General features: G+C 40.8%; 1 protein-coding gene across 1 annotated transcript; it reads right to left on the reverse strand.

The window, feature by feature from the left end:
- Window positions 1-1,255: 1,255 nt before the first annotated feature.
- Window positions 1,256-4,184, reverse strand: LOC138961243 (cGMP-inhibited 3',5'-cyclic phosphodiesterase 3A-like). The gene is made up of 2 exons (XM_070332845.1): window positions 3,318-4,184; window positions 1,256-1,282 (listed from the first exon to the last, which is right to left on the reverse strand). The coding sequence occupies exons 1-2, from the start codon at window positions 4,182-4,184 to the stop codon at window positions 1,256-1,258; spliced, it is 894 nt and encodes a 297-aa protein (XP_070188946.1).
- Window positions 4,185-13,783: the final 9,599 nt, after the last annotated feature.

Consider the following 13,783-nt stretch of genomic DNA (forward strand, 5'->3'; position numbering starts at 1 on the left):
ATTACTCATCCATCTTTTCTGTTCATCACTTTACAGCGTGACAAGGTCACATTTCACATATTAATATCCAAACGGAACAGAGCTAGAACACAATACACATATCCAGAACACACACATCAAAGGAGGGTAACATCAATGGCAAAAAAAAACTTGTAACTTAAAGCACTCAAAAGTTATCACATGAAAACTGGAGATGTTCATCACATTACAGCAAACTTGTCAAAAAATTGAACATAAATGACTGTCCTGTCTGCATAATTCATTTAACATGTCATTAAACAAGTTACATTAGGTGGCAGACATAAAATATAGAACATTGGAGGAAAAAACCGAGCATAGTAAGATTTAGTGACGCCAATAAGAAAAATGTTCATCACCTTACATCACAAGATGAACACATAAAGTCATAATGAGACCCGCAAACCACTTTGGTGACAGAACATAAGCAAAATAAGTGAAAATGGAAGAATATATATGACTTAAGATTAAAAATACTCCAAATATGATATGTTCAAAAAAATAATGTGAGATAGAGAAAACTTTGGTGTTTGTTCATAACTTTACACAAATCAGATTGCAGAGATCTGATGTAAGATGATGAACTGTGCATGCTCATGTGACTTGAAGACATTTTGTAATTAGTTGAACATCACAGATTTTGAAATTGACACAAGTAAAAGGTAACTGTTTAAAAAATTCCAATCAATGACAAAGGAAAAAAAAGTTACCTTTGTTCATCACTTTACACACATTTGGCAATAGATGCTTGCTGTAAGGTTATGAACTACGCCAATTAAGTAATTCTAGGAGATAAGTTTGATTTTATCAAAACTATATGAAGATCCGTGGTAAACAATTAGATTAAGGCATTTTTTTCATGACTGATTTCTAAAATAACAACAAAAATCGCTAACTTTTAGATCAGTGTAATTTATTTGCTGAAAAGTGATGAACTACGTCGACATTAGGCATTGCATTTGTCTATCAAAATAACAACATGCTGACGGTTTTATTTTTTTCAAATTATTGGTGAAATCATGCCAGTTATGATTATTTCTCCAGTCTTTCATTAAATTGTTTCTATAAAATGTAAGTTCATCACTTTACAAAAGATCGATACACATTTTTTTTTTTTTTACATGTAGGAATCGAATTGAAAATTGTCTCAAGATCGGAAACTACGCACAAGTACTTGCTAAACAATACAGAAAAACAAACATCATTGCATTGTGACAAATTAACAAACTACAAACATTTATTCATAGCCACGCAGTTCATCACGCTAGATAACACAATTACAGCAATACATTTACCTTTACGTTCTCTATTTCCTTCGTCCATGACGACTTCATTCACAATGACGCTTCACCCTTTATTGATTTCGCGCCTAAAACAAGGGAATGTGACCGCTCACACCTTTCCGATAAAATATTAGTCCGATCAAAAATGTAGTTCATCACGATGCATCTTACAGCAAATTGACACATTTCACCTATGAAGCCATTTTCTGTACAAACTACAACGCAAACCATGAATTTTGATCCAGCAAATAATACTCGGGTCTAGTCTCATCAAATATTTGAGTGAACAACGGCGATTGTATTTTTTGATAACTCATTGTAGTGAACGATTCATCCGCGTGTTTCCTTACGACAATACGTGATGAACATCACTTCGTTTGTTTCCGGAAAATACTCGGCGATGCATTGACCGTTTCTGCCCGAAAGATACTCTATGATTTCATCAGCCTTTGCAGAACAGGAAAACTTCATTTTTTATGTTATGTCCTCGAACACTATCGCAATAAATTAATCCAATTAGACCCACTGTAAAATGTCACAAACAAATCGAGAAAACTCGGCCGATAATTAGCATAAATTGGGTCACAGCGACCAAAAGAACAACATCGGCTATCGACTTGAAGTGAAAACGGAAAGGTAAACATGTCTTAGATCCAAGAAATCTCTTTCCGTTGTCCTTCTGTGGCTCTGTTCACAGAAATTAGGCCATGAATAACCCGAGTGGGGGGAAAGTGGAGTTCGACGCCATTTCTGAGCCAAGGCCATATCGCGACGGAGTAATGTAGCTAGCTAGTGTACTCGATCACGCATTCACCCACACTTGGGGGCCCTCATTTCAAGTAACACAGTACATTTGGTTCAGTAAAAATAGGTAGAACAGACTATAGCAGAAAAACATGTGAACGCACTGTGTACATGTAGGGCAATAATGATAATGCAGCATGTGTCTCACAAATTCTGTCTCGCTCTCTCTCTCACATGTATACGTGTATAGACCATAGTAAAATCCGGGGGGGGGGGGGGGGGGGGGGTGTGTCTGATGACACAGATGCAACTGACGAGATATTAATACATGGTCTGACAAACATACACATACATTTACACCACATAATATGGTAATTTCATTGTCAAGGTAACTTGACACTGTGTGAAAATATTTACAATTGTTGTGTTGCTTCCTTGACTTCTAAATCTAATATGTAATGTGCATACATGTACATCACAACACAGATTCACCTTAATATTCTCATAAGTGACAAAGCAGTACATCATGCAACACTGCATTTGGTTCAGTAATAAATCACATGTATGTTTTCCTGTCACACAAACACATAAACATGACAGTCGCAAACACAACATACTTCATACGGTATCCATGTCGTGGACACATGTATCAACAAAACATGAAAAATGCTTCACATTAACACACAATGCTATGAATAGATCGAAGACTTGCACATTCAACAGGGGGCTATATTTACTGGTGGTAAGCTTAGGAAAATAACAGGCATTCATATCATTAAAGTGCAAAATTGCACATTTTCAGATGGATAGTGACTGTATCGTCATATTTGATACACACTCCAGGGTTAAAAACAAAAAAACATGGAAGTGAAAGACATGGAAGAGCGAACAAAAACAAAACAAAAACAATCCTCATAACAGTATTGGCGTTAACCGGTAATTACCGGTATTTTACCGGTTGAATTGAGAAAATACCGGAACAAAAAATGGTAGCCGGTATGACCTACCGGTTGATTTTTGAACTACCGTGGGTTTTTTTGCTGGTAAAACAACAAATCCAGTACTCTGAGTTGGACTCTTACTGGTTCCAATGACCAGCCTACCGTTTTTTCTGGACTATTTGTATCATAACAGTTTGCGTACCGGTTTGAAAAAATACTAGCGCCATCACTGCATAATTTCACAGTAAAATCACATTTATAAAGTTTATCTATTCTTTACAATTACAGAGAAAAATCACATAGGGGCACTTAACTTAGTGATGACACTTACCTGACTTTTCTGAATGAGCGCAGGCAGTGAGGTCCTGCGCGTGGAGCGATGAGCAGAAAAAGCATGGGCGCTCGAGGAGCTCGATCGCCGTCGCTTGATAACGGGAATTTTGCCATCGTGGGTAGTGAAATGCTGGATGGGTGGCTTGAGCACCGTTTCCATGTAGCGGGCAACAAGCACACCGGCAAAACCACACATGTAACCCAGGTAGGTGCGCGTCCCGAAGGGGAGGTCAGTGAGCATGGAGCAGGCCAGAAAGCGGGTGAAGCTGACCAGCAAGATGACCACCGCGCTGTGGCTGGTGTCCAGGGAGGAGAAGACGGACGCCAGGCTGATGCTGAGCAGGACGAAGACGATCACCAAGGGCTGGGTGCCGTGGTTCACCACGTCGCTAACGACGCCATCCGCTGTTCCGCCTCCTCCGCCACCTCCCCCTCCATCCGCCCCCCAGTCGCGAAAAAACACTTGAGCGAAGGTTTCTCCGATGAAGCAAGACGAAAACAACAAATACACACTGGTGTTACTCCACGTGCGACGAAAATACAGTGCCAGCCAGTAAAATGCACACAGTATGCTGAACATGGGCACGAGAATGGAGCACAGTCGGCCGAACAAGAAGCCCACATCACATCGGAGAAGCTGGTAGAGAAGCAGACTAGAAACCACAGCAGCAGCTCCGTAAAGCACCCCCAGTTGATGCGCTGTTAAATTAGCGTTCGTTAGCCCCAGCCAGCTCAAAATCAGGCTGCAGTTCCCGTGATCAAGCGGCTTCACAAACACTTGAATATATCCGTTGTTTTCCGCCTCTTCCTCCTCTTTGTCGTTATCGTTTTTCGAGCCTCTCCGAGAGGCTGACTGTCGAGCCATGTTTGCCATTTTGTTGTGGGCTCGAGAAAGCAGCGAGGATTGTGGGTAGTGTAGGAAATGCGCTGGCTTCGCTGTAGCCTGGCTCTCGGCCTGTTGCGCACTACTATGGCGCTTCACAGAAAGGAGAGCGGCCGCAGCCATCGATCGGGCAGTGCGGTGTGGGCAGTTCGCTTCGGCAGCTAGCTGCGCGCTGCTCGCACACTATATTATTTTTGTCTACTTCGGACAGCACGCGCGTGAATTTCGGTTTGTTTTGCAACTGTATTGTATATCGTTTCTCACGTTGTGCCGCTAATCTGCGTTGTTGTAATTTGATCGTGACTGATAGTGATACATCGTAGTAATGACACTGTAGCGATTCCATAGCATTGGGTTCGCATTGCATGCACGTACGGTGCCAGTGTAGCATCATTCCTGGGCCTGAGTGTCAGAAACAACCAGCTGCTTTTAGTGCTTACTATTTTTATTTTATTTTTTGTCGCGTTGGTCTGACGCTGAGCTGCAGGGGAAATATTTCAAACACTCTATTTCTGCTGCACAAGTGTGACAAGCAGTTTGGCTGAGTAAGGCGGCACTGACATTGACTACCAGTCAGGCGGCGATCACGAATAAGGCAAACTCTGTTTGTCCTCACTTGAACAGTTGACGAACAGGAAGACGAAATGTTTTCCCCACAAAGACCGAGTTAATGGACGACTGGAGTGACCTATATATATATTTCTATATATATATGATATAAAATGATCACACCTGAAGTAGACTGATGGAGGAACAAAAGATAACGTAAAACACAGTTACTTTACTGCTAAATTAATTTTGTTTTAAATAAATAAACATTGAACCCACTTTTGAAACTAAATTTCTTGAGGAGCAGTAAGTAAAAGTAACATAGCAATTTAAAATATTTTGTTTATGAAAGTTGAAGGAGCTGCTAAGGCGATAAATGAAAAGAAAAGTAGGGGGGTATTACGCGCTGATTTATGTGATACGGTATGACTTGAATATGGGGTATTAGGCTTTTGCACAAGAATCACTACAGAAAACTTAGTAAAACTGGAAAGAAAAAATACTATTTTCGAGCTTAAATACACATTATTTCAATCTTTTCTTTATTCCTGTCTATCTTATTTCCTTGGGACCCGTCAGTGGAGCAAAATACCTATCTAAAGTTTGTTGTTGAAATGATTTCGTTACTGACACCTGTGACAACCTGTTAAATTAATTCAGCAACAAATGCCACTCTGCACGTGCACAAAGCGGCCAATAAATGCTGATTGTTGGTATGTCATTGTCATAATGTTGAATTTAATTGTTCATCCAGTTCAGCATTATATTCCTTTTTTCTTACACGAATTTTTTCTACTAAATCGTTTCGAATGCGTCGAAATAACGCCCAACACCACCCGGATTCTAAACGTTTTGCTAAGCTGTGTATTACATGTACTTGGTTTTTTTTTAATCAACTTTTTAATTCCCTCGGTTATCCACGCGGCATCTCGTCCATTTATCACAACTGTTTTTACGGGCATACAGTGCTTGGCAGTAGTCATGAGTATATCCGTTAGCGATTCGACTGCTACATTCAGAAGTTCTAAATGAACGATCTCAGACCAATCAATATTTTGCAACTCGTCCATCGGCATTTAGCTGTAGTTTATTGCTTTTCATCCAAAGCCTTACGTCCTGGACGCAGTCTTGGACAGACGGAATCAACACATCAACATGCTGTAGTGTTGCCGATTTCTGTAACTGAGTATTATCTGCAAAAGAATGATATGGAGAACATTATGATTTTCAATTACATCTGCAAGAGGTGCCGTGTATACGACGAAAAGAACTGGCCCAAGAACAGAGCCCTGGGGCACACCGAAAGAGACAGGCACATGTTCTAAGCTAACGTTGTTTAAAAATATGACTTCAGTTCTATCAGATAGGCATGATACCCAAAACTGAAGAACAGTGTCTCGGATTCAAAAAACATGCCCAAGACGTTGAAGAAGAATGCTGTGGTCAACAGTGTCGAATGCTGCTGACAGGTCTAACAGAGTCAATACGGCCTCTTCCTTTTGGTCAAGGTATAGCAGGAGATCATTTACAAATTTGAGAAGAGCTGTGTCAGTGCTGTGTCCTGATCTGTAGGCAGACTGTGAGAGATTGAAGGTGTTGTGTAAACAAATGGGATTGGACAGCTGAGAGAGGACTATCTTCTCAAGAATCCTTGGCAGGAAGGATAAGTCAGATACAGGGCGGTACATTTTCAATTCATTGTTATCTACATTTGGTTTCTTTAGAAACGGTTTTACAATAGCTTGTTTATACACCTGGGGGAAAGTATCACTGGTGAGACACTTGTTAATAATTGTGGTCATGGTGGGGATCACTGTGTCAAGGCACTCAAAGAGGAGGGAGGTTGGGAGCGGGTCGAGTTCACGTGTTTTGGGAGCTGACTTTTTCAACACTTTTCTGACTGCCTCTTCAGACACAGGACTGAAACAGGAGAGTGGTTTACCGCTAAAAAGTTTGCCAAGTGCAGGGAAAGGCTCTGCTGATTTATTTAACTTTATCTTCAAAGAAGCCAGCAAAGAGTAAGGAAGAGAGGAGGATGGACATGTCGTTGGAAGATCAGTTGATTTGGTTCTTGATGAAAGGTTGTTGGTCACCTGCAAAAATGCTGTGCTTGGTTAGGCATTTTCTATTCTGTCGCAGTCAAACATGGACTTTGCACTATATATGCACAAGAAAAGTTACATGGTTTTTAGCTTTTGGGTACAGATCTTTCAATACAGTAAGTCGGCCTGAGGAGATATATGTATCCTCGGCACGCCGGCGAGTGTTCTTGGCCTCAAGCAACTCATTACCAAGGAGACTAAACCACGGGGATGGCTTCCTGTCAGACACCCTGCGCTGTGTGACTGGTGCATGTCTGTCCAGTACCGCCTGCAGCGCAGAGCAGTGTCGTACTGAACGCCGGTGTAACACGAAAATTTTACTCCACGAAAAAGTTACCCCGGAGTAAAAATTTCGTACGAAATTCTTACTCCGAGTACATTTTTCGTACGAGAAAAGAACTCCCCAAGGCACACAAAAATTACTCCCTCCACGAAATTGTTACTCCCCATTTTTACATTTAGTCAAGTTTTGACTAAATGTTTTAACATAGAGGGGGGCGGGGGGGGGGGGGGGGGGGATCGAGACGAGGGTCGTGGTATATGTGTGTGTGTGTATGTGTGTGTGTGTGTGTGTGTGTGTGTGTGTGTGTGTGTGTGTGTGTAGAGCGCTTCAGACTAAACTACTGGGCCGATCTTTATGAAAGTTGACATGAGAGTTCCTGGGTATGATATCCCTGGACGTTTTTTTCTTTTTTTCGATAAATACCTTTGATGACGTCATATCCGGCTTTTTGTAAAAGTTGAGGCGGCACTGTCACACCCTCATTTTTCAATTAAATTGATTGAAATGTTGGCAAAACAAACTTCGACGAAGGCTGGGGTTTGGTATTGCATTTCAGCTTGGTGGCTTAAAAACTAATGAGTGAGTTTGGTCATTAAAAATCGGAAACTTGTAATTAAAATTATTTTTTTATTAAACGATCTAAAAACAATTTCATCTTATTCTTCGTCTTTTTCTGATTCCAAAAACATATACATATGTTATATTTGGATTAAAAACAAGCTCTGAAAATTAAAAATATAAAAATTATGATCAAAATTAAATTTCCGAAATCGATTTAAAAACTATTTCATCTTACTCCTTGTCGGTTCCCGATTCCAAAAACATATAGATATGATATGTTTGGATTAAAAACACGCTCAGAAAGTTAAAACAAAGAGAGGTACAGTAAAGCGTGCTATGAAGCACAGCGCAACCGCTGCCGCGCCAAACAGGCTTGTCACTTTCACTGCGTTGTGCACTCGCGGCGGACTAGTTCAGTTTCATTCTGTGAGTTCCACAGCTTGACTAAATGTAGTAATTTCGCCTTACGCGACTTGTTTTTACTTCCAGTAAAAATCTTGTACGCGAAAATGGGATGCGGGCGAAGGGATGATGCCGATGTCGCGCTACCCTCCCTCCACCCCCTTCCACCACCAAGACTAACAGGGGACAAGGGAGTATAAATTTCGTACACCTGGAATGGGAAGTTAAATGGCTCGTGTTAGGGTAAAGTAATTTATTCGTTTTTTATTCGTCAGGGGAGTAACATTTGTGTACGAAATGTTTACTCGGAACTCACCTGTCGTGGGGAGTAATTTTCTCGTGTAATGGGGGAGTGCTTTTTTCGTAAAGGGAGTAACATTTTCGTACGAAATTTTTACTCCGGAGTAAAAATCTCGTGGGAGTAATTTTCTCGTGTTACACCGGTTCACACTGTGTACAGAGAGCACTCAGGCTGTTAATGTGTGGTATGTGACCAATGGAGGTACTGTCTTATTCCATGTAAGAGCCTGGCCACATCAGAGACGGTTAGTGAACTGTTTACACGGGAAAGAGCGTGCCTATAAACTAAAACACGTTGTAAAGAGGACTGTACATGAACTGGGGCCGTTGACCAGCCTCAACTACATGACGTTCAGCAAAACAATTTGGTATCGTAACAACATGCGGAAATGAGCTAGTTGACCAACTTTTCATTGACCAGAGCAAAGTTTACGCACGGACTCAAGGACGCACAGTTGGACGCACGCGTACATACACCCGCACGCAGGCGCACCCCCCCCCCCCCCCCCGTTAATCGTATTTATAAGGCAACTGCGCGCACACGTAAACACACACACACACACACACACATGCGCGCGGGCTTGCATTTCGGTATGTGTGGATATTTTTCTTTTGTCTTTCTGTTTTCTTCCCTTACTTTTTTCCCCTTCTCTCGTCTTTTCTTCGATTCTTCAAATTCTCTTTCTTCGTCTTCTTCTGCTTTGAGAAAGAAACAGCATATTGTAGTGAATGAGTTTTAGTTCCGCCTTACAGGAATAATCCCACGGAGGAAAAGGGCAAACACATAAGCAGACAAACAAACAAGCAGAAACAAAAGACTTTTGAGGAAAAACCAAAAGCGTCTTTGTATCAAAGAAAGCGACACTCCCATCTTCAAAAATAAAGAGTGTCAAGTTTCTTTGAGGAGTTATTGTTTTCCAAGGAGAGGGAGTGAGCCATTGATCCCAGAAAGGTAACACTCTCAATGATATTTGACTTTAAGAAAGAAGAAAAATCCGTGACATTTTGTCTGATTTTTCGGTTTTGCTTTATTATGGTTTTGGTTTTGTTGATGCTGTCTGCTTTTATTTGTTTGCACAAGATGTATTTGTGTGTGTGTGTGTGTGTGTGTGTGTGTGTGTGTGTGTGTGTGTGTGTGTGTGTGTGTGTGTGTGTGTGTGTGTGTGCGTGTTTATATTATCATGACCTCTTGTATCCTTCCCTTCGAATTTGAGTCAGTGACTTATTTTGTAAATTATTCAATGAGGGTAGAAAGACACCTATGTTTTGTTACGATAAAAAGCCACCTATATTTATTTATTTATCTAGTAATTTGTTTATGCGCTCACCACACACACACACACACACACACACACACACACACACACGCTTACCACCCCCCACCCCCCATCACGAACCAAGCAACCAAACACCATATATATACCCAGCAGCCTCTCCGTCAGAACCAGCCAATCTTCACCAAGACTGAGGACAGAAAGTCGCACTATATAGGCGATAATCACGATAATCACCTGTCCATTTCCCGCCGAGTCTGGTCAAGCTAGAGGAACGTATTCGCCTCGTTATCTGGCGCGACGTCTTGTTAATGACAGGCGAGGACGTGACCAAGAGCGATACATCTTCCAAATCTGACGTCCTCATGAACGTGACTTTTCACAAAGGCGGCCGCTTCCAGGCCTTCTGTCGCTGCTGTTGATATTTCCATGGCAGCTATTTTTGGTCAGCAGCTTCTGCAATGGGCAGGGGTTTTCCTTTACGTTTGGAGGTGATAGTTAAAGATAAGACCATGCATTCCTACAATTGGACATTAACCAAAAAGTGAGCAGCCTGGGTGTTGTTCTCTGTGCACGACACTTGACTAAAATAATGTTAAAACAAGCAGACAGCTAGCTATCTAACCACAAAGAACAAAATAAGAAAAATCAGCGGCAGTTCTTGAATTTTTTGTTAATGTCAACGAGTTAGTGATTTGTTCAATATAATCAACGTTTATAAAAACAAAACCTCGTACACGTCAGCGAATTTTATAACCGCAAGTTTATGTGGGAGTCTTTTTTTTTACAACAGAAAATTAAGTGTTCGTTCTTGTTCTTGATCATTCCGCTCGCAAATCTAATGCATCTGCGAGAACGCTACGCACGATAATTCTGTCGGTTTTTTTGTGCGGATGATGTGTGGTTGTAATTAGGGTGTCTCGGCCAACCCACGCTGATGGAAATCTCGGGGCCAAATCACGTTGCTTCTGGTTTTCGGTGACGAAGAGAGGGAGAGAGGGAGATAACGTTAAACTTTCTTAATCTTTGTCGTCCAATTCATGTGAAGGAGTAAGACAGTGTTGAAGGTAAATTTGTGTGGCGCAATTGTTTAAGTCAAAAGTAAACAAACAACTAACAATCAAACAAACAATCAACCCAACAAAAGCAGACAACAAAAAGACCAAACTTACAAACAGACAGTAAAGACAAGCAAACACACACACACACACACACACACACACACACACACACACACACACACAGACAGAGAGACAGACAGACAGAGAGAGAGAGACAGACAGACAGACAGACAGACAGACACTCAGACAGACAGACACACACACAGACAGACACATAGAGATAAGAAATAAAAGGTGCTTAATTGATGAGCAAATCCACGGTCCGTCATTATATTATGCATGCGAATGACACAACGAGCCACAGGTTATGTAGGCCCACTCTTTCTGACAGGAAGAAGAGCAGAGTAGCACGACAGAGAAGACCATGGCCCCTGCTAATTACTGTCTCTGTCAATCAATGAGTCATAATGCCAAAGACCAAAGGTGAAACTGACAACTCTCCATTACCATCTCTGAAGAGCTGGTCAGATTGGAAGCCGCCATTACAAAGCGAAGCGCCTGTGTGTGTGTGTGTGTGTGTGTGTGTGTGTGTGTGTGTGTGTGCGTTCGTGCGTGCGTGCATGCGTGTATGTGTGTGTGTGTGTGTGTGTGTGCGCCTGCGCCTTGAATATGTTCGCGATATAAATTGCATAAAATAAAAATAAAAAATAAAAAATAAATAAATCCCTGCGCTTAGAACTGTACCCACGGAATACGCGCGATATAAGCCTCATATTGATTGATTGTGTGTGTGTGTGTGTGTGTGTGTGTGTGTGTGTGTGTGTGTGTGTGTGTGTGTGTGTGTGAGTGTGTGTGTTTGTGTGTGAGTGTCTGTGTCTGTGTCTGCGTGTCTGCGTGTTTGTTTGTGTGCGTGCGTACGTGCGTGCGTGTTCGTGTCTTTTTCTGTCTGTTTGTGTGTACGTGACGTTCCATGGCGGATATGTTGTTCAATATCAATGAGGGTATGTACTCAAAGCCTACTTTTACTGGCATGGAAGTGCGGTTATAATAAGAAAGCACGACATTTTCTCCTGAAACTATTCTGCAATGTTAAATTCTTATTTTTTGGGGGGCTCTTCAAAAAGGTTAGATCTTATATGACTGTACGTGGATGTTTTTATAGCTGCAAAGTAGAAGCAGGTATAGGTAAGGTCATTGTTTTATTGCTATGTTAAGATTGAGATGTATTTCGTGTAAACATAGTTTACTGTTATGTACAGGTACTATGTAAAGCACGAAGAGAATGGCAATATTCTGTGTTTTGCGCTTTAAAGTTTGCATTACTATTATTAAACACACATACAAAAACAACAAGTCGCGTGAAGCGATATTACTACATTTAGTCAACACTTCAAACTCACAGAGTGAAATTTACCGCACTGCATTTTGTTCACTAATTTATCTTAATTTTCTGAGCTCGTTGTTGATCCAAATATAACATATCAATATGTTTTTGGAATCAGCAAATGTTAAAAATTAAGATATAATTATTTTTGAATCGATTTCTAAACAAATAATTTTAGTTACAATTTTCAGATTTTTAATGACCAAACTCATTAATTAGTTATTAAGCATCCAAGCTGAAATGCAATACCTGGACTTTGTCGAAAATTATTCAGCCAAAATTTCAAGCAATTTGATCAAAAACTGAGGGTGTGACAGTGCCGCCTCAACTTTCACATAAATCCGGATATGACGTCATCAAAGACATCTATTGAAAAAATTGAAAACTAGTCTGAGGATATCATACCTAGGAACTCTCATGTGCAGTTTCATGAAGATCGGTCCAATACTTTCCTCGGAATCGCTCTACACATACACACACACATACACTATACACCACACCCTCATCTTGATTCCCAGTCAACATTAAAGGCATACTAACGCACTCCCGTGTTTACAAAGTGTAGTTTGCCCACAATCGATGTCAAACGCACTATAAGACCATATAATGACGATACGTCACCATGCGCGGACCATAATACATGCATTACAGCTTGTTCTAGCCTCTGAAAAAGTGAGGATGTCAACAAAGCCGCGGTGTTCTCTCCCTTGCATTAACGTTACATGTGTTGCCAAATCTATAAATAGGACGATCCAGATCAAAATGAAAATTCAAATATCTCAACATTTAAGGGGTCCTAGACCACAATATTTTGCAGGGAACTTACTTTAGTCTGTCTCCAGCTGTTGGTAAAGCAATTAGCGTGTATAGTCATCGAGTACATATGGCTTTAAAACATTTAGTCATAACTTGACTAAATGTAAAAATGAAAGGCGCGATTCTCTTCGCCACACGCTCAAGAATAACTGCTAGAATTTCCTTAAGGGACTTCCCCGAGGACAAAAAAAGGTATACCAAATATCACAATTAATACCAAACTAAAAGAATCCCTCGTTAAACTGCATGCGACATCTTCTTTTGCATGACCTTGCATTTGTTTGGATCCAATGTGACAAGTTCATATCAAAGTTTGTACTCCTTTGAATTTTTTTTATCAGCAAGAGTCAAAGGATCAGACCTTCCTTCATTCTTATTTGGTTTCAATTTTGATTTGTTGTTCAATCTGTTTGTGTGGAGAGGAAGGTTATGTATACACAATTCCCCCTCTACCACCCTTCCTAAACAATGACCTTGTTCTGATATTGTCTGGAGACACTCCCCGAGTTTGCTATTACACTCAGAGTGGCACCATATCAGATAAAGCAAGGATGGCCGCACAAAGACGAAAAAAGACGAAGAACATCACCACTACAACCACCACCACCACCACCACCACCAGCACAACAACAACAACAACAACAACAACAACAACAACAACAACAACAACAACAACAACAACAATACATTTATTTCAACTAGCTTCAACAGTTATATAACCAAGTAACTTACCAAGTAACTAACCAAGGATTTAGGGAACTAAGTAACTAGGTTACAGGCTCAACTGTACTTTGAATGTGTTGGCTTACTAAAACCTATGTATCTGCATCAGCTCTCTCTCTCTCTCTC

The sequence above is a fragment of the Littorina saxatilis genome, linkage group LG3 (assembly GCF_037325665.1).
Source record: "Littorina saxatilis isolate snail1 linkage group LG3, US_GU_Lsax_2.0, whole genome shotgun sequence".
In the NCBI taxonomy this organism is placed as follows: Eukaryota; Metazoa; Mollusca; class Gastropoda; order Littorinimorpha; family Littorinidae; genus Littorina; species Littorina saxatilis.